The following is a 27,829-nucleotide window of genomic DNA, read 5'->3' on the forward strand; positions in this document are numbered from 1 at the left end:
CCTCAGAGAGACCTAACTTCTTCTCATTGACACAATTCCTGCTCAAGTTCCCTGGCTGTGGGGTTGCGCGAGCTCCCTCCGGGAAGGATTTCCATTGCGAATTACCAGGGCATGACTCCCCACCCACCGCACCGTCCAAACAGCCCCTGCTGTCCTGACACATCCTGTTATGTGCTCTGGCTCACAAACTGTAGGCTACTCACTGAGTTTTCAGGTGTCACCCACCTTGAAATGGCTTGTGACAGGCAGGAATGTCATAAAACAGCTGGAGCTGCATCTCAGTCACTTTGAAGCTTAGCAATCTAGGTGGCAGTCAGCACTCCCTGGAGAGTTTGTGATGACCTAAGCAGATCAAGTTGGAACTAGCTTCTGTAAATTTCTTTGCTTCTCCTGGACTCTGCAGGGAAGACAGATTCACAGGGCTGTGAACTGAAAGAACAAAGATGCTTTTGCTGAAGTAGGGATCCTCATCAAAGTCACTGATTCACCACCCAGGTGTATGGATGGGCAGATGCAGAAGTTCCCCCATGCACAGGAATTTCAGGAAACGCATGGCCTGCTTTAAAACCACATTTGTGCCTGAAACTTATGTGCTGCTTGTTTTCATTAATAACAATGCTAGTGAGCAAAATATGAATAGCGTCATGATTATTAGAGGGACAAAAAGCAATCAAAGCAGGAGGGATTTTTTCTTTTAGTTGTTGATTATACTGTCTTGAGGGCACTTTCTTTGTGGTTAGTTATTTTGTCCGCGATCAATGTTTGTATCACTTCCCAACACATTATCTACAGTGTTTGCAGCTCTCATGCCCTCATTTCTAAGGTGCCTGCCAGACCAGCCTGCAATAACAGAATCCTTCTGGTTTTCAAGTGAGATGCTCCTGCTTGTTGTGCCTATATATCATTTTGTGGGGTAGATTCAGGAACCTTTGATGGCACTGCTGCTTGTCCAAACTTCCTCAACTAAAAATCATAAAGAATGAGAGAGAAATTTGGAAAAGCCATTCAGAATGTTCTGTTGTGATTTGTTCACCATCATAAAATACTGTTGAAAGAGTCATAGATCCTCAATTGTTTCATTTTTCCTTTTTTTTTCCTTTTTTTTTTTTTTTTTAATTAATTGCTTCAGAATTCAGTGGGGAACCAGAGGGGTTGCTAAAAAGTCTTTGACCGACACCAGAAACTTACACTATAAACCATGTCCTGGCAAGTAAATGCCTTGCACTTTGGCACATTGGTTGTTGCTCCTAGCGAGGCAAACAATACAAGTCATTAATCAGACGAGAAAACGAGTTTAGGATGTCATAGGAAGATCCAGATTCAGGAGAGAGACATCTTTCAAGATCTATTCTGGTAGCAGCTCTGTCACCCTGCGACCCAACCCATCTGTCCTTCTTCAGCCATAGGGATTAAGAGAGTTACTTCCATTGCACTTGCAGGCAGACACTCTGCAATGAATGGACTCCTATCACAGACTTAGATGTTTGCTCAGCAGTACGACCAGTTACTCAGGGAGACTGCTGGCTTCACCCTTTTTAGCAGAGAGTCAGGCTCCTTCCTGTACAGTCTGCTTTTGGGTGAGTCCGACATCCTGTGTTTACAAGACATTTGAGATACCACAGGTTGTGCAAAGAATACCTTTGCCCTTCAGGCAGGGAAGTGCGAAGAGGATTTTAAGTTCTTCCTTTCAAATACAGAACAGAGCATGTGTGAGGATTGCAAAGGCCATCTCTTGGCAGGGCCACGAGTTTGGCTGTGCCTGTTATGTGGTCCTCTGTGCAAGGAGCATTCTGCGCACCAGCTGAAATGAACAAATATTTGTGGAATGCTGGGTATTATTTGTCAATATTGCTATAAAAAGAAAAATAACAGCTGTTTAAAGTAGCTGTGGAGTTCATTACACTAAAGGAAGTCCTAGGAAGATTCATTAGTGGCAAGGTAATGCATTCATAGGTGCACAGTAGCCTGCATGTGGTAATGACAGATCTGTTAATCACACGCCTGCACAATTGATGCATATCGCTATCTCTCCTCCTCCTCTTTGTGTGTGGCCTAAATTCCCTTAGCCCGAGGCCATGTCCCCTCAACATCATGGGATGCGTATGTGCCTAGGGTGACACTCCAGAAGGGGAGGAGGACATCTTTTTATATAAAAAATAAACATTGCCATTTATATTGTAAATTATATACTTTATCTATGAATGAAATGTTTGCCCATACAATACTCCATCTCAGTGTTCGCAGTGTTCCTACTTTGTACTACTCCATTCAGTGAACTGCACTACGCTGCATCAGTCGTCTCTGATGCAGTCCGACGCCCAGCCTGGTTTTGCTGTAATGACAAGTCTTGTCACTACACACTAGCTGCAACATCTTTGCTGCTGGTTCACTGGTGTAAAGATCTTTTTACCAAAAGCCTTTTTCTGTTTGACTGAAGTGGATACAACTGGCAATCACTTTAGGGCTCTTTATTTCTATCCTAGATTCTGTGGTTGACCTTGAGTGAAAGTGTGAATCAACCTCTCTCCTTGCAATTGCAGTCATTTGTACATAACCCAAAATTAGGTTATGCAAAATGTATATATTACATATATGTAATGCAATATTGTGTGTATAATATTCTCCATATGAGCAGTGGCCTCTGAGCCTTTGGTAAGCATTTTCCAAGTATTTTCACATTTTTTCTGGATTTTTTTTTTACTGTGCTAGATATATCGATGCATTCTGTCTAACTTTGGGAGTATATAACCACTGACATCCTACATATAGCTCAAGTTTGGTTTCTAATTCTCCTGTAAAAGCTTTCCTATTGCAGAACTCCTTTTCAAAATAGAAAACCCAAAAGAATTCCCCAGTCATATCTGGTATATTTTCCTATCAAAATCAGGAGATCTGGAGAAAACTAATCACTTATCTCTGCTGTTTACTTTCTGGATGCTGCTTGCATTTAAGAACATACTCATGGATTGTTTCCAAGACACTGTATACATGTAGCAGAATGAAAGCTGTATCTTATTTAAATGAATAAGATGAATGAGTGCAGCATTTCCAAAACAGGCAATAAGAAGAGGAAAGCTAGGCAATATTCACGTATTAATTAAAATGAGAGCTCTCCACCAAAAAAATATGAGTTGATTGATATTCTGACAGCTGCCCATAGACTCATTCATGAAATGATGGGCACGAGAGGCACCACGGGAAAGCAGGGTGTTTACTGGAGACAAAGTCATTCACTTGATGCACATTCTGTTAAAGGAAGCAGCCTGGATATTGCAATTTATTCTTGTTGTGCTTGATGGAAAAAAGAAATCTTAAATCCCAGCTGGAGAATTCACAGGACTTCTTTTCTCTTTACATTTGCTTTATAGTTCTGCAGTGTCCCGCTTGGGAGACATTAGCATCAGTAATAACTATAGTACTTAGCACTTATTGTAATGTGTTTCATCTGCAGACCTCAGAGAGATTTGCAAGGTGAATGCAGAATTATAATCCCCCTTTTAGAGAACCTGAACAGCTAGGTAGAAAGGCTTGGTCATATGGCCAAGGTGACACAATAAGGTGAAATGGTGGTGGAGTGGTGTCAGGTCCTTCTGACCTCAAATTGCCAGCATGGGCAAAAGGGGTGATTTAGACCCATATTTTGCAAAGTAATTCAATGCCAATGGAAATTGGAGTGTTGGAGAAATTGGAGTCTATGCTAAGTGAGTATATTAGAAAACACAATCAAGTGTACTGTTGCTTTTCTTATTCTGAAGACCCACTATGGGCCTTTTTCAATATGAATGGACATAGTGTTGGATAATCACACTGTTTGAAGTCAGGTACCTAAACCAAGGGCATAAGGTAAATGCCCAGCCTGTCTGTACAGTTGAGGGATACATCAGTACGGCATTCAGAAAACCTGTATTAAGAATCTATCTTCCTCTGTAGCCTAATTCAAACAGCTAAATCAGAGATGTGAAGTCAGGCAATGTGAATAGCCGCTGACATATCCAATGTCTAAAACTAATGCCCGGATCTGCAAAATCGTGTAGTAATGGGTGCCATTACTATCTATGAAAAATTTATGCTTTGTCTATGTTTGTGGAACTGGGTACCTGTTGCTTAGGCATGATCTTCTCTAGGTCTTAAATTGTCGCAGTATTAAAGTGAGATTCAGGAACAAGTGTAGCAACATTACATAATCCATGGAGATAAATCTGAATATTAGAATTACTTCCACTGCCGAGATGACAAACGTCATAAATGCAAGATTCAACAATGGCAATGATATTTCTGAACTGGGAGCCAATATCATTCTCCAAGCGTGTAAAGGAAAAATTTTCTCAGGGCTACGCAGAAGGGTATTTGCTTGTGCCAGCTTTCTGTTTCGGTGGTTGGCTGTCTTTTGGCAACCTGCCATCTAATAATTCATTGCATGTCCATGGGGTGTTTCAATGGAGGAGGGACATACGTTAGTGCAAGAGCAGAGCTGGTATCCATGCATGATGCCAATGACATGGAACAGAGGCTCTCAAAGGGTCTCACGCATCTGTCTGTCTAGCCGCTCACAGAATGCAGACTCTGTCCTTATGTCTGTTTGCTGGGTCTCAGAGGTATAATTAACATAACATGAAGAATTTCTCAGATTTATTTTTAAGGAAGCTGCTACACAGCCTTTGTTGTTGCCTCAGTTGCTGCAGGAACGCTATGTAAGTAATGCGAAATTGGAGTTTAGGTAGTCCAGGAGCAAAAGTCTGTATTCAGAGATGAGCCACACTGTGGCAAGATATAAGAAATGCAAAGGCTTCAGAAGGAACTGTAGAGATAGTATAAAACCTACTGGTTCTTATAAGATACTTGCATGCCTTTAAAAAGTTAATTCACGTCCCTTTAAAAAAAATTGCTACCTAGAGAACATATAACTAATGGGAGATTTCATCAACCAGAGGGAATTACAGATGTGATGATAAATCCAAAAAAAGAGATTGCCATGTAAGCAAAGCCACCATGATTTGCCCCAGGAAAAGGTACACGGGAGCAGGTTGCCCAGAGAAGTTGTGGATGCCCCATCATTGGAAATGTTCAAGGCCAGGTTGGACAGGGCTTTGAGCAACCTGATGTAGTGACAGATGTCTCTGCCCATGGCAGGGGAGGTGGACTAGATGATCTTTATAGGTCACTTCCAACCCAAACCGTTTTATAATTCTGTGAAATATGTAACGTCTTCTATGGGACCTGTCCCTGCGCTGTTAGTGGTTCACTGTACCGGTCTGGTTGAAGCGAGCCACTCACTCTGTGTACTCATTGCCCTGTTAGCTGCATTGCTGCTCCTGGTGTAGTCCAGCAAAGGCAAACTGCCTGATGGAAATGCCTTCTCACCCCTTTAGCAGCCTGCTATCACTTAGGATGGAGGGATGAGGGGACAGAGTTGTTCTCTGCTGTCAAGAAGTCACCTATATGCAACACAGGTATTTGGTTGCTTGACCTAGTAGCTTAGGGTGTTAGGTGGGCAGTTGAATAGTATGCACAGGCATCGATCACTGCCATGCCTATGCTGCAATTTGGACACTGAAGCGCCTTCAATGCAAAGTATGTGGTAGATTGAAGATTTAACGGCCTGCTTGAAGGCTGGGAAGTGCGGAGGTGGGGGGCCTACAGAGAAACAATGTGCCCTCTACGTCTTGCAGAACCAATTTCCTGGGGATCTATGATTTGGTTACAAGCAGTGGATTTCTTGAAGTTGACAGAGAAACACTCCTGTAAGAGGGACTAAGTCACTGAACACACATGGCGCAGAAGGCGAGGCACCAAGATTTCCACTGCTAAGTCACTCTGTGCCCAGGCGGGAGGAAATCTGCATTTGCCTCTTTTTAGCTTTTGTCTCAGCTCCCAAAATTACAAGGAGGAAGTGGCCAGTGAGATGGCATAGTCTGTATACCATGGTCCTAAACTTAACTCTGGTCTGGAGTAGAGCCCACCATTTAAAAAAAAACATCTCTTCCTAATTAAAACATTCCTGTGGTGGATTTACCACCAGCATTCTTGGTACATGGTTCCAGTAATTAATTACCCAGACTGCAAAAAAATGCCTGCCTTGTTTCTAGACTGGAGCTGGGCTGTGGGCACAAGGTCTGTGTCTCTGAGAACTGAGTCAGATAAGAAAGCCATCTGGGCAGTATTTGATTTACTTCGTCTCACATTCAGCCTCACTTTATAGACACCTTTCCTGCAGCATCTTCTATTTTCAGGATTTTTTAGCTGGCCTGAATGAACCTTACATCTGCACACATGATTATCCCCTGATACTGAAGGTGATGTGAGGTGCCAGGTAAAATAAGTGACTGCCCCGCTAAGAGCGTACCACATTGGGGAATACAGTCCTAATCTCCTGTCTGTCCTGGCCTTTAACTTCTAGGCCATCATTCCTCTTATGCTTGATGCCATCTTAATATTTTTTATTGTCCTTAACATTTTCCATCACTGCAGTGTAATGAATGCCTGTGAGCTGGTGCCAGCAAGCTAGCCTGAACCACAGGAGTCTCTTCAGCCCCTGTGCCACTGCACCTGCATCCCTCACTTTAATTTGGCTTTCTGCAGCAGTAAGATTAGGGAAGTGTGAAGTACACTCTAAAACTTCTCCGTGCATTCACATCTGATCTGTGTGGGCTGAGGACCTTTGTATATAATAGGCAGAGGATCAACGTTATCTAATGCCATGGAAAGCTATGCGGCAGGACGTCAGAGGGCAAGTGCCAGATGTAAACTCAAACGGAAATCATGAGGCATAGTCTAGGGGTAACCTAGTTTGGGTAAGGCAGCGTATGCCTGAGTGCTTGGTGAAGGTTGTGAGTCTCTAGAGACGGAGTAAAACACAGAAATGTGATTACCCCGACAATTTTCCTTTAGCAGCTCTGACAGATTTGAAAGTTTGTAGATATTGGAGCAGTTTAGGAAGAAAGCCAAGGAATCTCATTCAAAAATTGGCTAGTCTAGATTCCGACCCTCAGGGTCAGGAGAAAACCTGGGGACAAATTGTGATTGCCTTAGTCTCATCAATTTCAACAGGTCAGACAGTCAAACAAGATGAGTTTTGCCATTGATATCACTGGAAAAAGGATTTCGGCCATTTTAACTTAAATTCAAGAACTTCATGTTCTCAGAAGTCAGATATAAAAAAAAGGGCAGAAAGCAAGGAAGAATTATCCTCTGATGATCTGTTATAATATTTCATACTTCCTTTGTTTTTAATTTTGTACTTTTAATTCACATGATGAAGTTTTCAGACAGAAGTGGATGTCATGTGTAAGCTGAGTTCCTTGTTTTTTTCTTTTGCCTGTCACTGGCTGCATGTTCTCTATTGATGTCTTGTTCCTGGTACTTGACACTGACCATCTTGTCTGTGAAAGGAAGCACTCCAGCTGGCTTGCCTGATAAGAAGAAAGGGAAGTTTGCTTGGTTTAGTCACTCCACAGAAACCCATGGTAATGTTCCCACTGCACTCTGTGTCCACACTCCGTATATGTGTGTGTATGTGTCTATATATCTCTATACAGACTGACATATAATATATCTTTGTATACTTCTGCATGCATGCCTTGCTTTTTCTATTGCTTGTGCAGCGTCCTATTCATGCACTCAAGATAATAAGTTGCTCTGCAAATCAATCTCTTGCTAATGTCTTCAAAATTGTTTTCCATTTGCTCAAATATGTCTTGAAAGTGCTTTACCTCATCTTCAAAGATGACTTGCAAAACATCAACATTTTGTTTTTTTTTTTCTCAAGGCCTTAGTCTGGACTGAAAATTTTAATTATGAATGTTGCTTTTTCTTACAGCTTACTTGACTGCTTCAAGTGCATCAAAATATGAATTCAGTTTATTCCCTAATTTGGCTTTCCAAACAGACAAGATTATTAAAACATCTAGTCTTCATAAAGCAACAGGCACCATTACAGTACAATATTTCATAGTTGTGTCAGGAATACTAGAGAGTCCATTATTTCATATGGTCCTAAGAACGCAGCACAAGAACTGTGATTTCCCAAGACATATGTTGTAGGCACATGAATTATTGGGATGGGACGAAGGAGAGAGAGTTCATTTTGAGGGACAATTCTACCATAGTATTTTCAAAGCAAGAATTCAGGACCTCTTTGGAGAAACCTTCTGATATCTTTCTCGCCTCTGAAAGAAGACCTGGTCCTATAGCCCATTAAACATCTACCCAATTGAAATGCAGAACCTATTTATTCTACATTGCCTCCTTTTGCGCCAAGGACCCACAAATAGATATGTTCTTAGTACTGAGTAACGTATCCTTACAGGCTGTTAGAAGCCTCTCCAACAGCTAATAATGCACACTCTCAAGTCTCATCTGAGATAAATAACCAACTGGTAATACAGGTCATGTTCTGGAGTTCTACCAGGCATCTGAGAGATCTGTTTAACTCCTCCATCGTTCACTTTTAAGTATCATTTTTTCGTTTGTTTTGTGTATTTGAAACGGGGGGAGGAGGGAAGATGACACATATTGGATCCTGTACATTGTCCTAACTTATGTTGAATTATTATGTATGAAGGAGTTACTAGAGCTCATAAAGGAGCTGGGAGCAACTGGAGACTGGAAATTGGGATTTATTTTTCTTATGATTTGTAGAAGCAAATAAAATATTGAGGTTTGGTAACAGATAGAAGATGTGACAGATCCTTGAATCCAGAGTTCACGCCTAAGGTTGCTTTTATTTGGTGTTTGTTCCATGACACTTCTGTAAAAGCCTAGGAGATTCTGTTCAGTTCTTAGTTGGTGGATGCCAACATAAAATCTCCACAAAAGCCCATATTCATTAGCTCCTTTGTTGGTAATATCTGAATGGGTCAATATCTGAATTCCCTTCTTACCCCGATAGGTCCAGTTTGTAAGCCTAAGGTTGAAACAGATTAATGGTTAGTATATGGCAGATCAGCCATCGATATTATTTATATGGTACTCACTATCAGGCTAACAGGAGCCGTTTGTCAATCTTTTTATTAGCACTCATTTATACTCATTGCACAAGAGATTGGGGAGGGCAGTGACATGGTTGGGCTGGTGCAAGTGAAGGGGCATTTTTTAATTGTTCCATTAGATCAAGCAAAAGCTTCTTGTTGGCTTTGCCAGGTTCTCTAACTTTCAATGGTTCTCATTCATAAAATTTCCAGGAACTGACTCTGTAAGAAAGAGCAGCTGCTTCTTCCCTTTTCTTTAGCATTTCAGTAACCCGTGTTACGTTCCTGAAGTCTACCTGCCCAGCCTGGCCTGAGCAGGGAGGCACTAGACTTGCTCAGCAAATTGCTTAATCCTCAGGAGCTGCAGCTGAGGGTCTTTTCATTAAGCCAGTTCCTTCACTCACGTGATTCATTAATAGATGTGCCAGGTTCTAATGGCCAACCCTCTCTTTTTTCTTCCCTTTGACTCTTACAGTGAGCATGCCCACCAGTGAGACCGAGTCCGTGAACACAGACAACGTCCCTGGAGCAGATATTGAAGGCGAAAACTGCGGTGCTAGGCTAGCGTGAGTACATATCTACAGATATTTGTATGTAGGGGTTGGATTGAGCTTGGTGGTTAAAGCCAGGGCAAATGTCAGGCTTTTTAAGGGGATGAAAACACTACAATGGGTGAAAGGAGAGGGTGCAGAAGATCTATTGATCCTGGTTCTTATCTTAATTGCAATGTAAACTCACTCAGGACATTAGTGGAGAGCCTCTGGGTTTACATAGATGTAAATAAAGCACAGAATGCCCAGAATAAGCAGATCTGGTTTTGCATAATGATAGCTAAAAGAAGAACTGACGGATAACAGCATTCTTATTTTAAAATTCCTCTTTGGTGATAGATAATCAAACCCAGTATATGTAGACCAAAGAGTGGAAATGACTGGTCTATTTTAATTTCTGTAATGAGTCTTGTACACTTTACAGTGTCTTGTAATAGAAATACATGGATGATAACTCCCATCCTGCAGCCTGAACTACGCCCTTCAAATGCTGAACACAATACTAGAGTGACAAAGGAATACAACAGTTGGGAGGAAGTAATGTCTCCTTGGTATTGCACCACTGTAATTAATGTAGGTGCTCAAGAATGTGTGAGATAGCCCTTATGGAATACCATATTATATGGTAATCTTTTTAGCATCGCAGAGAGCAAGAATAGGCAAGAGGAGTCCTTTCTTCCCTTTTGCGTGAATTGAAAAAGACTGGACTTTATCCTGGGTGGGGGGAATATGTTAGTCCCTCTAAATTTCCTTGAAAAATGGGCTAAGCATATCAGTGCTATAGCTTGTACCATGCTGGAGTATTTTGAGGCTGTCCTGTCCTTGGGCATACCTTGAGCCCTTCAATGTTGGTCAAATGCTAATCATAAGTACACAAGAAATGCTGTATTTTGTCAGACCTGTGGTCCATCTGGCCACTGTTCAGGTCCTGACAGTGACAGGAGGGCAAGTGCGCAAGCCTGGCCATTTCCCACTTTCCAGTCCCCCTTTACTGCTCCCAAATTCATGCTTATTGGATTACAGATGTTAGGGGGCACACTTGTGCTTTTTGCCTTCAGTGGCCATTTACAGACCTGCTGTCCATGGATTTATCTGAACTCGCTAAGGCTGTCTGCCCTCACAATCTCTTGTGGCAACAAGTTTCAGAAGTTCACTACCTGCTGTGTAGACAAGTACTTTCTCATATCTGTTTTAAGGTGATCCACTACTACTTTTAGTCAACATCTTCTCCTTCTAATACTGTGAGATCTGGTGATCAACAGTTCTGCATTCAGCTTATCTATCACCTCCATGACTTCGTAAACCTTGATTGTATCTCTCACACCCACCCTTGGCCCTTTCCTCTACAAACTGAAGAGATCTTATCTGCACTACAAGATGTGATATGTAGAATATGTTGTAAATTCAGTCTGCTTTCCTGTAAGTGCCAGCCAGCGACTTACAAACCCCAGGAGAAATTATGTATGATAGATTCCCTTCACCTGCCTGCTGTTGCCTACTTGCTGAGTCTGGCATTTTAGTTTAGATTATGAACTCTTTTCTGAAAGAACCAAGCTAGGTCTATTCACGGCGCTGAGGCAGTTGTAACCGTCCCTTTAGCACCCCACCAAGTTGCTTGTGCTCTTGTCACATCACAGGAAGCAGCAGCTGGATATGTGACCACTTCTTCCAGCTGGATCCAATTTGGAGAATCATCTCTATTCTGCAGTTATGGTTCCTAACACAATGGGTCCCCTGGTGCTACACAGTGCCAAAAACAATGGCAACTGTTAGTATAAAGTTGCATATATTTTTAATATTACAGCTTGCATTCACTTAATGTCCTTAATCCCAAAGGATCCTAAAGGACTTTATGAACTGTAAATGCAGGGATCGTTTTCATAGTGTTAGAATTCAGCCACCTTCAGGGTAAAATGTGGCAGGTGTTTAACAACAAAGGACACAAGTGTATAAGGAGATGTATGAGGGATAGCTTGTTTTGCACTGAAACTGCATGGGGGATTTTGGCAAGCAGAACATAATTGTCTTAGCTGGCATGTGGCTAGGAGAGCTGAAGTTAAACCCAACTCTAAACATAATCATGACTTAGGATGGAGTATACTTAAAATAGACCAACATGCCCACAGGAGAATGGCAGTACTGTGATCTGGCACCACAATCACCGTACTCCTGGCATTAGGAGAGGGGATGGCTACGTCCAACACGTTTTAGGGAAAAAGAAAATGACAGGAAAACAGAACTTCATTTCTTCTTCCCATGTTGTAAATGTTAAAACAGGGCCCTAAGTTTCATCAGAGCAGGACATGTAAGATTCAGGGAGATAAACAGTTTCCTTGCCACTTTCCACTTCATTTGAAAATGGGTGATGTATAGTAGGGAAATTGAAGTCTGTTATTGAGAAAGGTTTTTTTACCCCTTACCCAAGGACAGTTAAGATCCTCAAGGCCTCACTCAGATTGCTTTTCATCTCTAAGAGATGGATAGGCTCCTTCATCCAGAAAAATTAATGGCTGTATCATTGTATTTGAAATTCTGTAGTGAGATACAAATTGTGCCAATGCTTCCTGCTTTTGTAAAATGTTTGTTTCAAACTTGTGGAGCTGTAGATTCCTTCGTTATGGGTACATTCAGATCTGCCTGTAATTCTGAGGCTCGGAATCCTTTCTGGTTTGCTTTGTTACTGCATCACACACTCAGGCAGAGAGAGAGAAACCAGCTTTCCTGGTTTCAAGAATTCTTAAGTCCTCCTCTTCTCACTGAGCCCTGATTTAAACCTCCCGTAGGCCAATATTCCTGCTGGAACATACAAAATGTAAGCAAGAATTTATTTGAATGAATATTTTCTTTTATTGAAACCTGACTAAGAGAATCAGAATTTGGCCCAGTTTTCAAGACTAGAGGTAATTCATGTGTGAAGTCAGTTGAGTGTTTAAAACAAGTTCCTCGTCTAGTACTAGTGACTTTGAGTAAACATTAATAATTATAGTCATACCATCCTGATTTACTCTAGTTGAAGTTTAGGCCCAGACTTTTGAGTACTCATCTGCCCTCTGGATTTTGCTTTTACAGTTGAAGTGGCTAGACGAGTTTTTTGCGTGATTGTTGAGTTTCATCTATTGCGGGTGAGTCTTCATTTTTACCACCCTGCTAAAATCACCTAGTGACCACAGGTCTCCATTGCTTTCCTATAAACACATTTTTTCCCAGAGGGCAGAGACTGCACTGGGCAATCTGCAACCAGACATGACTGAAGCAGCAGGGAGATTTCAAGTCAAAGGTAATATATTTATTTATTTAGTGCATCAGGCTGCGAGGGCATTTAACCACCCCAGCATCACCACCATGGTTACAGGCTGACCTTGCCATCAGAATGCGCTCATGATAAAAGGAAAAAAGTACCCAGAAGACTGAAAGAAAAAGCATTTTTGTTGAAGATAACTTAGAATTACTGTCTGTTCTTTTTGTTCTTATAAAAAGCTGTAGAGCTTTGAAAGGCTGGGTCTGTGAATGACAGAAAGATCTGCTTGAGAAGCCAGGCTCAAGCACGCCTTTTGGAAAAGGAGCTCTTCCCTGACAGCCTTTCTTAGCTCCACAGAGACATATGCTATGTGAGATCAGGAGAGTACCTTTCAAATACAAGCTATCTCCTACTGATGAATTGTCTCAAAGAAGCTTTTATTTCTATAGTACCCATACTATAGAAACTGCCTTCATCAGCTATGCTGTCTGGAGCAATGCCAGTCTTCAAACCAGCAGAAGGAGTTTCAGGAGGAATCTAGCATCTAATCTCTCTTTCCTTATTGTGTAATTCCAGTTTCTTAGAACTAAAACAGACAAAAAAAAATCCAACAAAAAAACCCCTCATTCATATTGATTCCTGGTGTAATTCTACTGCCATCAGGAGAGCTGTGTCAGGGAGTAGTTCCCTTCCTAAGATGCGTGTTAGCTTTATCAGGCATCTGAATTTGAAAAAGATTTCGTAGGGTTCCACAGGACATTGAAAAGCGTCCCACAACTTGCACAGTATATCATCCCTGTCATGATACTGCCTCGTACTTCACTGACCTCTGCCCTGTGGTAGAAACACAACAGCTTTTATCCTCAAGGACAACATTTGGAAGTGGAACTTATCTTACTTCTGATGTGTCACAGCTTTAATAACCTGTTGCCTCTGGGTACAAAGAAACATGTTTCCTCTGAAGCAAGAACCAGTGGGATAAACCCGGAACTAGGAGCAATGGATTTGTAGGATAGCCTTATACCCAGGACTTCCCAATAGCGAGTAATTTCCCTGACCCTCTGTGGTTACTGCTGTGCAAGTCCTAGATTCCTGAGGACAGGCTATTGCTCATAATCAGTAGTAATCTGTTCTGTGCGGGATGTCAGCATATGTAATCTTCCAATACGACCAGAATGTTAATTTTCTAATACAGCCATACAGATACGGAGTGCCACAATAGAGCTTGCTTTTATACATATGTATTAGCTAAAAAAAAAGACCTTTGTGGAAACTAATGTTCCATAGAGCCTCAATAGAAAAGTGCAGCGCTTGAGCTCAAAGGGGAAGAGAGTTTAAAATTACCTGCTTTCACTGAAACAATAAGCCACTTGGCATTTTCACCTTGGCCAGGATTTCCATGCGTTTGGAGGACAGTTCAATTGCCTTTCCACCAAAGAGGGTTAAAACAATAAAACAGGAAAAAACAAAACGAGCAACTTACACTGGCTTTCCAACTGAAAACAGTGTGTCCTGGAAATACTATGACCAATGGAAGCTTTCCCTGGCATCTGAAATACCAGTGATTTTCCCTTGGTGCTTTTCTGGCTGGGAACATAATTCCTATGCAGTTCTTGCAATAATCAGCGTAGGAGCCAGTGGTAAAGGTGAAAGAATCAGTTTGCTTGCAGGTTCTCTATAGTTACTCCTGGTTTTCACCTAATGAGAAGATAGCCCCCTTCTGTGAGGACCAAAGTCCTCATCACGTCAGGAGCAGTGGTAAGAAAAGTCTGCCAAAAGCTCTGAAACCACTGCTGACTTCAGCAGGAAAACACACAGGATCAACCCCTATGTGTCAGCCTCAGCTACTGCTTTCCGATTTATTATGAGCAAGGTGGTTTTGATATTCACAGGCAGCTCTAGATACATGTCTAAAGGACAATAGCATGCCCTTGTGGAGGCGGAATTATCTTCCTACTTCGGATCCTGTGACAGGCCTTGCCTGTGACTTGCCACAGGGGTAGCAAGATTATTCACTAAATGCTGAAGCGCTGGCCCATTTTTCCAGCCTGTAAGAAAGCCTGTTGAATAGCAAACCAGCTCAATTTTAAACTAGACGGGTCCAATTTTCTTAAAGATGTTCTGTAGATTCTTACTGCTGATGACCAACAACGACCTCTCTCTTAAAAGCAGCATCTTCCCCGTCAGGTCAGCATGCTCTCCAATCCTTCTGCAAGAACGTCAAGAACGTAAAAAAAAAAAAGAATAGACATTGCTGTGTGGACTCTGCTGAAATTCAGTGATTGCCTCAGCAGTAGGATCTCAGTCCACATCCGAACACAAGTTCTCCAGGGCCAGTCATCTGTTCTGTTTTGCTGGAAGCTTTTAACTAATGGTCAGAAATGCGAAATTGTCACTGCGTGTCCCCGTACAACTGCCCAGTGTTAATTGCATTGTACAGAGGATACCAGGCAGAACGATGGAGGCCCATTGCTTCAGTGCGAATTGCAGAGGCATAGCTGAGGGTAGAACTTAACCATAACACTTTTTTAGGCTGAGAAGTTATCAGGTATGCAGCATACGTTCCTGAAAACTTCATGAACTCTATGCTCTTGTCCCAGTAATATATGGGAAAAGGATCCTAGGGTGGGCATCTTGTCTTCAGGGCTGCCAGCATCCTGACTAGAAGCAATGAAATGTCATCGGCAGAAAAAGAGAGAGGGGAAAATGTTGTGCTGCTTGAGCAGTAACTGCATGAATGCACCATATTGCACCAAAACAGAATCAGTATCACACCAGGACTGTGTTCTCATGGTTCTAAAATCTGTATGATATGCACAGTGCAGCTCTTTGGATGTTCCCCAAAGTTGAGTATAACCTAGAGGCATAGTAAGTAAATTTCTGTGTTACTGCTTTTCTGAGAGGTTTTACTAGTATCCAAGGGCTTTTGTACGTCCTCATGAAGATAGTTGCCTATAGGCAGGATGATACAGTGTAAAAGTAGTTGTGACCAGCATGCCAGATAATTTCGTGGTCATATTTAGTAATTTCTGCACCCAGAAAACAATTGGAACGTGGCCTTAGTGTCATGCTTGGAGACCTACAGGATTTTTCCAGAATTGTTTTTTTGTGTGTACAATTACACAAAATCTTCAACCCCTGTTATATAAGTGTCACATCCTTCACAAGTGCATAGTTTCTCTTCTCTGGTGTCCACCATGAACACAGAAATGAAGACTTTATCTCTCAGAATGGAGGATATCTCACTACATTTGAATTATGCTGATTATCCTGAGTTTATGTTGATAAAATCTTTATAATTTCACTGTCTTATCTGCATGTGGCACATAACTATGAAGGGTTAGAAGAATAAAAGATAGCGAGTCAAACAGTAGAGGTCTGACTTTGTGTTTGTCTTTCTAAAAGATAATCTGAGTTACATCATTCCTATGATAAAAATACTCAGTAGTGATCTGAAATGATTTTCATATAGGCTCCTATACCATGATTTTAAACAATAGTTTCTCAAGACATTCCAGAACTGGACACAAATGGGGATGCCCTCATTTTCCTAATGACATAAAGGTCACAGGATACCAGAGACGAAAGAGATCTGTGTTTAAACTCAGCAGAGAATCTGGTCCACCCTGAACTCCTGGCAAGTGCCAGTTTGGAGCATCACAAAGAGGCTGTGGCAAGGCCCCAGATCCAGACTATTTGACAGCCCCTAGAGGTGGCATAAAAGCATTTTTGTATGTGACATAGTGAACCCTCATTCTGAAAGACAAAAGATTCTTGATCTTGTAATGGTCACTTGAAAAATGTGTTTCCGATTCGGACATAACGTTTTCAGAATCAGTTATTGTACGGTTTGTGTTTCCAAAATTCCATTTCACTCTTGGATTCTGCCTCTAAATATAAATCTCTTCCTCCTTCCTTGTCCTGTTCTATATATATAGCACACCCACATGTGATAAAGCCTTCTGCCATAGCAGTAAGGCAATGGGGAGGGAGGCTGTAGCTAACCTGTGGGAGCACTGAATGCACTTGGCTGCTGCTCATAGTGCTCCAAAGATATAATTATCACATGCATGATGAGTACTACACCTGCCACATCTCTTTTGCTTAAATAAATAAAAGATTCCTTAAATGCCACACAGCTCTGTTACTGGGACACCATTAGCCAGAGAGGTCACTGGAGAACTTCATGCTCCCTGTCCTTCAGCTTCCACCAGGCAGGTTCCCCATGACATCTCTCTTGCTCTCTTCCCCCCCAAGCCCCCCCCTAGTCTTTTCCTATGACAGTCCTTGCCATCTCCTTTTCAGTGCCTAGCTTTCTCCTTCATTGTGAGATTTTTCTTCTTTTTCTTGCGTCTGTCTTTGTTCTGAGCCTTCTTTCCTGTTGCCTGTAAATCTGATCCATTACAGTTTGTAGGTAGTGCTTACCAAGCAAGAATTCTCAGTGAAAATTTGGGATAACTTTAACATTAAGGATGTGCTTTGTAGGTGCTTCACCCGTCATCCTTGCTAAAGCTCGCTTTGTCTCTGCAGCATAATTTAGCATTCTGTTCAGCCAGCGCGTTATTTCTTCTTTATCAAAAGAACTCTTGCATGTGTCTGTAACCACACTGCTGCCTAGTATGTGGCCTAGAGAAGCTGACTGTGACACAGCAGGAATGATGTATTCAGTGCAAAGGCTTTTTTTTTTGCTTGGACCATCTGCTGGTGAAATGTTCCTATCACTAAAATCTCTTCCACATAAGGAAACTGACCCATCACTGATTGCTTGTCAGTGACTGATGTCCTCAAAGAGGGATGTGACCATTTTTAAGACTGCTACAGAAAGTAGCATTAGATGCTTTGAGAATTACTTTGTCCCGTGTCTGCTAACAGTGAATCCATTTTTAAGCCAGTACAGTAAGACCTTTGCTGACTGTTGTCAACAATGAATCACTTTCCTATCATAGCGGAAACCTTAAGAAATGCTTCAACCCAGCAGAAATAGCTTGTTCATAGTCACTCCCCAGGTTCTCATTTCTTCTGTAACTGGTAGTGGATTTTGCAGCTTCCTAAATCACCTCTGACTCATGTCATTGCATCCACATACCTTTATTTCTGTCTGTGCACCATTATGTATGTACCAAAAGAGAGCCTAAGAGTTCAAAGGCTTTACAGGACACGTGTCAAGCAGAGCAAAGTAGCGGTTAGAGAATTGGGTTCTGTCTCTTTGCCCGTGACTTCTCATAAAAGGCTAATGAGATTATTTAGTTGAATAAATCCAAGTGCATGGAATTAGATATTTAAACACATATATAGTGCGAACACGGCCAATTTTTCAGTAATGTTTCATTCCCAAAATTTCATTGATAGCAACAGAATCCGCTATTGTTCAGATCCTTTTGAATTCAAACCAATTTACATACATAATAAAGAAAAATAAGTGTTAGTATCTAAGTTTGAAAATATCTACCATGTACTGTTTTTCCCTCAACTGCTAGAAAAAAAAGAAAGTCTTATTTTTCCCATGGTTTCATAATGTGCTTATATATCCTGAAGTGACAGGTGATGTGTGAAAGCAACAAGTCTGTCTGTATAAAGTCATACATATTTTAATATAAGAAAAAAAGCTAGTGACTAAAAGAAAAAAGAGTTCTAGTTGAAAAATGTATTTGGCAGCAGATGCAGAGTACCCCTAGTATTAGACTATCCTTTTACCCAAAAGAAAACCTAGTTCACTGATGTCTGTTGGTGGTAGGATCCTATCATGGCATGACTTCATGTCTTCTGCCAAAAAACAAGATTTGTATATCAGGGAATTCTAGCCATGCCCAGTGCCTACATTGACTTACAGGGGATTCAAGAAAAAAACAGCATCCATTAAAAAATTAAATGAGCTTAACTTTGTTTCTTTCTATTGCTATTTTCACAAAAGCCTGGGAGGTATGGGACAGCTTCAGAGAATTTAATGGCAATTCTTGTCTTTCAGGCATCGGATCTCAAAATCAAAGTTTAGGTAAGTAAAAATAACTTTTGCTTTTCCTCCTTTCCACTGGTTTTGTTCCTTACTTTGTGAAGTGGTTTACTCCTGCATCTGTGGGACACAGTGGTGATTCTGGGAGATACTGCCAAACTTGTCCGATTTTAGTCAGTCACCTACCAAAAATCAAGATCCCTTTTCTTAGTTTCATACTGAAATAAGGCACAGGGACTAATGACAGTATTTCACTCAGAAGTACCTATCTGATTGCTACCTACATATCCCAAGCCATAAAATATAAAAGCAGAAGAAAAAAAAGTTCAACCACATAATTATACTACATCCATCACATCAACCCTGCCAGCTCAAGGTTCTCTTTCCTACACTTTGTTGCACTACTCTGTTTTGCTTTATTGTAAATCTTTCAACTGATGAGGTTTATATCTTGTTTGTGAAATGCTCCCTTTTACTATGGGACGTGCGGAGTTTTTCTGGTGGTATTTGTTTTTCTGTTGACTTAGAGCTTTTGAAAATGTGAAGCACTCCCCAGGTGGTCATTTGGGAGTTTCCACTGGAAAGGCTGACTGAACTCACGGAACTTGGTTGTTGAGGTCCCAATCCATTTCTACATCTTCAGTAGGAGCCTCGCTGCCTCAATAACTCTGAATTCAAAGTCAATTTTATAAAACCTAAATTAATTTTCAGAATAACTGGAACAACTGAGCAGCTCTGTCCTTCAGCTTATCTAAATAACGAACAGTAATGTAAATTCAGAAATGCACATATTCATACATGCTGTCTATATGCATCCCTCTGCAAAGAGTTGCATACATGATCGTATTCCTACAATCCATGGATTTATTTGTACATAGGTGTAAGCACAAAAAACCACTTGTATCATCACATGGTGACGTGCATGCACATTTGTGCACAAGTACACACATAAGTGTGTGGGATTGCTAATGATGTAATGACGACATGAATGCCTAAGTGTTGTGCCCATTTTGAAAGTCGGGAAGATCATTTCGTGCCCCAAATCCACTGCAAACCACACAACCCTTATTAAATATTTGTGCTAGCTAGACAGGGTGCCTTTATAAATTGCATAGCTAAAACAGCCTGCATTTGATTACCTGTTAAAATGTTGTTGCAAAATTCTTGGCCAGTTGTGCAATGTTCATATTGCCTGGCTTTAGTTCTTATAGATCCTGAACCCTGACCTCAAGTATGGCCATAGTTTATCACTGGAAATTATACATAAGAGAAGACTAGCCAAGAAAAGTTCTCTCTTCATGTAATGTTGTGTATTTGTGTGTCTCTTTAGAGATAAACACACACATGCACACACACATATATGTATATAATATCTATATAAAACTATTAGATAAATTATACAGTGGCAAGTGTTGCCTGGAAACTGGTTGCTATGCAAGTTAAATTCTGAAGAGTAGGAGGTGTGTAATTAGCTTTAAATATCTTCTGTGGTTAGTAATTACCCTCAGAAATCAGTGACACAAGGGGATGTGTTCATGGAAGGCAAACTTTAAAAGGTCTGTTGATTAGCAAATGGTATCCTTAGTTCCAGGCGTGAAGATGTGATGCTGAGGTCCCCTAAGTTTTGTTTTTCTGTTCAGAGTCAGCCCGCGTGTTGCGCTTACTCCTGAACATTGCTGAATGTGAATGTTGGAAATGTTCCATGGATTTTATCTGACATCACCTCTCCAAAGACTTAATCCAAAGGTCCATGGTATATAGTGGGTATCTTTTCATTGACTATTCTGAGCCTGGGCAAGGTCCCATTGCAGGCCACAAACATTAAATACAAGAACAATAACTATTTTTGTGGGAATTGGGCTAAAAAACCTCTCAGGGTAGCTGCAGTGGATGTCTTAATCAGATTAAGACGTTGCTTGAAGTGGTTGATTCGCCCCTAAATGTTGCAAATTGGTTTAGGACTAACTTTATTCCTATAGCTAAAGGAAGGATGATCACAATTGTCGACTCAGATGAGAATGAGTGAACATTTTTCAGGGTGAACTTTAAAGTTATTCTCCACCACTGTTGAACAATAAATCAAGACTAGAGTCTCTCTTGACAGAGATTTGCAATAGCCTAAGGATCCCTATCTGAAAAGAACTTTTCCTTCCCCAATTTTTCAAGTCGTTACTGGCGCCGATGGAATCGATTCTGCAGAAGAAAGTGCCGCGCCGCTGTCAAATCCAATGTTTTCTACTGGTTGGTGATCTTCCTTGTGTTTCTGAACACCCTTACCATTGCCTCTGAACACTACAACCAGCCAGACTGGCTCACGGAGGTCCAAGGTGAGGAGGGGCAGATGGTTCTGTTTATTGTGGTCAGTGTCAAAAAAGGGGGCTGAGGGAGGAGCTGAAGCATTAGACTACACAATGTAAAAGGAGTACACACAGCTCCAAATAGTCCTCTGTCTGTGGAGAATCTTAAAGAATACAACAAAATATCTGCCTACAATGGGAGAAATCTCAGGGAAAATGCAAGTTCCTTGTTTCCAGCCAAAACAGTGTTCCACTGGGTGTATGTGAAATCAGGAGCTTCTGCTAAATATGTATGTGCAGCAACTGGGTTTCCAATTTATGGACAGCTACTGGGAGCCACAGGTTCTCCAAGGTTTTCCCTGAAATGGCATTTATTCTAGTTGCCATGGAGGTGAGGAAGGAAGAGTGATTTGTAAAGTTCTTCTGTCTGCAGAACAGTTGAATCCTCACTGGAGGTGAGAGCAGCTGAAAGGCTTAATTAAGCAACAGTAGGTAGCACAGCAGCTCTTCAATTCCCACTCTCATCTGCAGATGACAAGTGTGATGGGAGGTTGTGCACAGGAAGGCATGTCCCTGCCATGGAGGTTGTGAGGTTGTGTAATACATCACAGCTGTATGTGCAATACATAAGAATTGCGGTAACCATCTTCGTAAAACATTTCTGTGAATGAGATGCCCACGCTTTTGAAGTCCATTCTTTGACCCAAGCTTATATGAAGTTAACCTTTCAGACTGATCCCAGAAGGCGTTTCTTATAGGCAAGGGCCAATGGTCAGCTGTGATGATCTTTTGACTAAGTTTCTTTAATCTGTTTCTGTTTGTTTTTCACGAGACACTGCCAATAAGGTGCTGCTAGCTCTTTTCACGGCAGAGATGCTGCTGAAGATGTACAGCCTTGGTCTCCAGGCCTATTTTGTCTCCCTCTTCAACCGCTTCGACTGTTTCATTGTGTGTGGAGGAATCCTGGAAACGATTCTGGTTGAGACAAAGATCATGTCACCACTGGGCATTTCGGTGTTGAGATGTGTTCGACTCCTAAGAATATTTAAAATCACAAGGTACTTTTGTGCTTCTTTGGGAATGAAGTAGGGCTACTGCTCAATGCGTAACATATATAGATACAAGTCACTCATATCTCTGTTTTTTCACTTTTTCTACCACTAATTGGGGAGTGGGAGCGCTAGGTTGAGAGTCCTCATCTTCTGAAGTCTGTGGCAGGGTGGGGAGGGCTTTGCAGACTGGATATGACTAGATGTGAGTAGTAAGGATTGGTGAGGAATCTGGCACAGGGGACTGGAGACACTTGATACCATGCAGCTTGTTAAACTGAAGTCTGGAAGGATAATGTGAGCTGAGCTGGGGCTCTTAGGTTTCCCTGCAAAAGACAAAGTGAAAAAAAAACCATCAGATAGCCTTGTGACCTTTCCTGTTGCTTTATGGTGACAGAGAGGAGCCTGAAAGATTACTTTGAGCCAAAACAACATTTGACTGAGGAGCCCGTGCCAGCTCCAGTAGACTCAACACTGGCCTGAATGGGAGATAGTGTCAACACTAGCAGCTATAGGCAAAGGATGTTGCCAGCCCCTCTTCCTCAGAGGAGTCGGGGAGTCCAGCATGAAGCAGCAGCTTTATGAAGAAACCAGGCTTTTCCAGAATCAAGTCTCCCCTCTTTTTCCTTTTCCTTCTTTGTGCTGTCCCTCTGCATAAAGCGACAGTGGTGTCTATTAAACAGTCGCTGCTTCCTGCAGTCAGGTACCTTCAAAACACCAGCTCGGTTTGGCAGGAGTTCTTCAGGTTGAGGGGAGGTTGTAGGAGAGATCAGCTCCCAACTTACCCAGATGGGAGCTCTTGGAACAAATCTATCTAAGTGCTCACCCGAAGCAGCACAGGGTCTGCCTTTTCCCACGTGGGCACCAGTCAGCACCTTGTAAAAAGTTTGACTGAGGTGGTGAAAGAGTGTGTTTTCTGCAACCTCAGCTATGAAAATGTCCCTAGAATTGCTATAAACTCCCCCCAAAGGAAATTTCTGACAAATTTGAGATAAAAAACACAGTGCGTGAGAAAAACAAGACCAAAACTGGAAGGTAGTCAAGATGGCAGAGCTGTGAGGCAGAAAAAACAACAGACTTGGACTTGTGCATCGTACAAGATTTACCCTTAAAGCTTCTGAGCCTCAACTTTCTGGCAGGGTGCATGGTTTTCAAGGTCAGATGGCAGAAACAGAAAATCAGTTTACAGTCTCAGAGAGAGGGGCCAAAGCAAGCCTACAACTATTAAAAAAATTTTAAAGAGGTGGTCTGTTTAGATGTGTGATCACAGAAGAGGGGGGAAATGTTCCAGCTAACAAAGAGTTTCCAGCTAACAAAGAGTTTCCAGCAAGAAAGGTATCTTTGCCCTTTCAGAAATAGTGGGGATCTCTGGTCTGGTGACTGTTTTTCCTGTATTTTTGGGTCTGAAAGCTATCATCACTGAGTCCCAGGCCTGGTTTCTGAGGAAACCAGTAGCTGTTTCAGGCATTGGGTAATCAGATACACCCAGGGCAACATACCAATAGCTATAAAAGCATAAGCTACGACATAGCATCCTGGAGAGGTCATTGTTTTTTCAAGACATTTCTCCACTCCTACACAAAATATATAATCTAGCTAAGAGAATTCTCTAATAAAGGCAAATGTTGAGAAGAGAATATCATTAATACTTTAGGAATCTTGAGCTATTGGAGTACTCAAATATTCCTAAAGCTTCTGGCAGAGATGTAATGTTGGAACCAACCAGCAGTAGGACTAGTTATATTTACCTTCATTCTGCAGCAGGACTAAAATACAGTTTTGCATGGAAGAAAATGTTACCTGGAATATGTCTCCTGCAATTTGTATAGGGGTCTATGTGTAAAGCACAGAGCTGAGGAATAACTCCTAATGAATAATGTATTAATCAGATTTTGCCTTCTTTCCTGTTCCTAAAATATTGGCAAGTAGGTTGCAGTAGTCTCAGATTTATCTGTGTTTTTTAATTATTCAGAATTTTCTTCATGAGTTTTCCCCTCCGTGGGTGAAGTTCACCCTCATGTGGAAGGCCCTAGCACAAGTCTCCAAAGCAGTATTTTAGGCCCACTCATGTCTTACTGCAGGAGAGAATATTCTGTCATTAAAGAAAAACTTCCACCTTTAATGTACTCCAGTAAAATACAAATTTTTCCATTATTCACCTAGCTTTAAATATAGTGATGATTTATTGACCACATCATCGATATTGGTGGAATACACCACCTAAGTGCAATGATAATACAGAAAGATACAATCCTAGAAAGCTGGGAAGAGTAGGAGGGATGATAGTCTAATGTTTTATATCAAATATATATTCATGAGCAGTGACATGGGGACATACGGTGGAGATGGAAATAGCAATAATCAAGGCCATTAAAAAGTCACAAAGCAGGAAATTTACTCTGGTGGGAGTATATCAGTAGGTAGCCTAATCTCTATATATTTGTATGGATTTTTCAGGCTAAACATGGAGCACAAACAAATCCTGGGTGCGTCAAGATGATACACTTCTAGGGAAAACACAAACACAGCTCCCTAATATAATAGAAACAAATAAAGACACCATCAGATGAACAATGCATCATTTTAGAAACCACATTTAGAATTTCAAGAGCAAACGTTTCTTCCAAAATTATAAACACACTTCAGAATTACTTAGTCTTGCACATTAGACAAGCAGACAATATAATCTGTTTGGTTTAGTCTCCCTGATTTTTACAGGGATATGAAAAAACAAATTATTTTCTCTTTATAAATAGTCCTTTACTGCTTTACAAATCCCTATATTTAGTGCTTTATACTTAAAAAATAAATCAATGTATTTGCAACAGCATACTGAAGATTGATATTTTGTACCTAATCCTGCCACTAGATATGTCTCTGTTAACTGTGGGGGGGAGAGACAGGGCATCTTCTTTTTGTACCTGCTTTCAAAGTGGTTTTACCTTGGATGAACAGTGTGGGAAGCTTTCCTACAATGAGACTGCCAGCTGTTGCTACTGTTTTAAGCTCTGCATCTGTGATTGCCAGTATCATAAAGACATAGTGAAAGGGAATGGGGAGGAGAGGGAAGAGAATAAAAGAACACGTTAAGTCCTAATCCAGTTCCACGACTGATTTTTGTGTGAGATGCTGAGCAAACCATTTAACTTATCTGCATCGTTCCTCCATTTTGAAACTGGGATCATAATCACATCCTGCTCACTGGGGTTTTGCGGTGCCTCATTCACTGGCATCCTCAAGGGTCTGAGATCTGCAAGCGGGAGATGTTAACAAGCACATTCATTTCCCTATAAGTCTGACGAAGCAGCAGTGCTTTCTGTCATAGCTCCCATTATATGCTGACTGGTCCAAAACCTCTGATTCCATCCAGCAGTGCAAAGAGATTTATTGTAGCTGGTTTTTTCTTTGTAGTATATTAACCAAAGAGAATGAAGTAGTGAGAGACTTTTCCTTTGTCTGGGCTTCATCCATTCCTGACTTAAAAGCCTTGTGTTTTGTTGAGTAACCCCAGATCTGATTTTGAGGGGCTGTTCATGTTATTTCTGCAACCACCTAATGTGACAGATGGTAACCTCAGTTCTTCTAGGACACTAAGATAAGGCAATTGTGATTTTCGCATCCCAGTCAAGTCAAGCCTTCCTTATCCTCTCCTTTTTCCTTTTTCTCTTTTTTTTTTTCCCCTGATTGGTTTGTTTACTTTTCTAATGGTGCTGTATTTCTAGCTAGCACTCAGTGCACAGATAAAACAGCACTAATCTTATCACCAGGTCATCTCAGTTAATTGCTTTAAGTTTGATAGTCACGTAAGAAACTGAATCTCAGGTATTGAGCCATCTGTAAGAAATGCAGAGCTGATGAAAGTCTGTGCAGTTGCTCTCTGAGATAGCAAGGCGTTTAAGCTTTAAGTGAGTCACTGAGACTATTCAGATGGGTAACAGCTCTACTGTATGCCTCTTAAGGGCACTGCTAGGAAGACCTAGAAAATGTGTCCTGGCTGACATTGGAGGGCTTGGAGAGATATTCTGGACCCCACCAGTTTTTGTTTTAAGGATGTTAAAAGCAGTTGAGTTTCATCAGAAATGAAGTTTTCCCTTTTCCTGTGACACTTTTTCTTCCTCGCAAAGTGTGAAAGTATGTGAGCTGTAAGCATAAACGCAAATACAGCAAGCTGTTACATTGCACATTCAGTGCCGACATTTGGTGGCACTGAGCCCACAGCTTCCATGCCCTTACCTTTGCTCTGTAGTTTTTCATTGCTCATCCCTTTAATTGCAGTTAAACTTTAAAGCATTCTAGTTTTCTCTGAAGTGCTGAAGATGGGCTGGAGGGAAAACATCACAGTTAGCTTTGAAGCTCAGCCCTTGGAGATGAACAAGTTGCTGAACTTCAGAGGACATGGCAGTGTCCCTCTGCAGATCAGATTGCTAACCTTCATAAAGTGATTGGGCTGCTCAAACATGCCTGTCTTACAGGGGACAAGGGAAGTCTTCTTTTTACATTGACATTTTAAAAATATTGATTTAACTGGGATTTTAAGAACTCGTCTCACATTAACGACCACAATACCTTCAGAACGGATTTGTATGTTGAAGGATCAGACTTCCTCAAAGGAGCGAAAGCACTAGAAATGTCTGCCATCCTTCTCACATGAAACCTTTTTCTCCGAGGAAAATATGGCTAGAAATTCAGAGTCCTCTAAGGAAAGAAAGGTTCAGTGTTATGGGCTTTGGGAGGAGGGAGTGGAGGGTGTTGGCCATGGTGGAACTTCCAAGCATGGTGGTAGGCCACAGGAGGTTTTATGCTAGAAGGCAGACTTTAGAGATCAAAGGCAAACCTTGTTGGCTTGCTGACCTGTTGAAGCTTGCTAGTAATGTGCGTTCAAAATGAGGTAACTGGAAGATGACAGCTAGTCTTCAGCACGGTCTGAAAGCTCTGTCAGACTCAAAACTGCATAAAAGAGAAGTGGTCATGACCAGCTAAGCAGTAGACTAGGAGTGGTTGAGCAGATGCAAGACTGAAGTGGAAGTTGCTTCATGGGTGATGTAGTGGATTCTTTTGACATTTTTTCTAAAGGCTTTTTCCAACACATGGCTACTCTGCAGGCTGGCAAAGAATGCAAGCAAACAGACATGCTGCAGTGGAGCATGCTGCTGGCATCAATTTGAGCCCTAAAGCGGGACCACAGGGGCAGGAAGATTCTTTCTCTGCATTATATATCAGGCTGATCTGGGCACAAGCCTGAATATACCAGGAGAGCAGGTCTTAGGCATCCTCTCCTGAATGAAGCCCTCGAAGTGTTCTGCAGCCTGTTTGAGGAAGTATGGTGGGTTTGATGCCCAAAAAAGCAGTGACAGTGTGCTCTTCAAAGAGCAAAGGAAATTCTGGACTTTTATGAATGTAGATCTGGAGTCTCTTTTAGGATCCATGTAAAAGGACCTTTAATACCTTTCTCCTTCCTCTCAATCCCAGAAAATTTATCAACCTCTATCTGTGAGTGAGCCCAAGCACATACTCATGCACACCAGATTTTGGACAAGTTTGCATTTGCTGCCAAACTGTTTCCCCATCTGCTCTTGTTAGTTATTACAGGCCATTCTCTGGAGTGAGGTATTCTGGCTGCCATAACATCTGTGAGTGTTGTAATGAGGTTGGTTAGAATGTAACTCACTGAAGCAGCAAGAACTAATCACCGTATATTGATATAAGATTTACAGAGCCTTAGATGGAGAGTGCTGCAATAATCTTCTGGGTGTGTGTACAGGGTGGGGGGTGGGGGGA

The 27,829-nt window shown here is 41.5% G+C and overlaps 1 protein-coding gene across 32 annotated transcripts in view; it reads left to right on the forward strand.

Annotated features, from left to right (window-relative positions):
* Nucleotides 1–27,829, forward strand: part of CACNA1C (calcium voltage-gated channel subunit alpha1 C) — a 484,401-nt gene that overhangs the window by 357,336 nt on the left and 99,236 nt on the right. For all 32 annotated transcript variants that reach the window (XM_074584499.1, XM_074584530.1, XM_074584575.1 and 29 more), the window contains exons 10-13: nucleotides 9,442–9,532; nucleotides 18,721–18,747; nucleotides 20,872–21,032; nucleotides 21,835–22,060. In XM_074584499.1, coding sequence (XP_074440600.1) covers nucleotides 9,442–9,532; nucleotides 18,721–18,747; nucleotides 20,872–21,032; nucleotides 21,835–22,060 — 505 coding nt within the window. The remainder of the gene's footprint in view (nucleotides 1–9,441; nucleotides 9,533–18,720; nucleotides 18,748–20,871; nucleotides 21,033–21,834; nucleotides 22,061–27,829) is intronic.

Source organism: Larus michahellis, chromosome 1 (assembly GCF_964199755.1).
Source record: "Larus michahellis chromosome 1, bLarMic1.1, whole genome shotgun sequence".
Classification (NCBI taxonomy): domain Eukaryota; kingdom Metazoa; phylum Chordata; class Aves; order Charadriiformes; family Laridae; genus Larus; species Larus michahellis.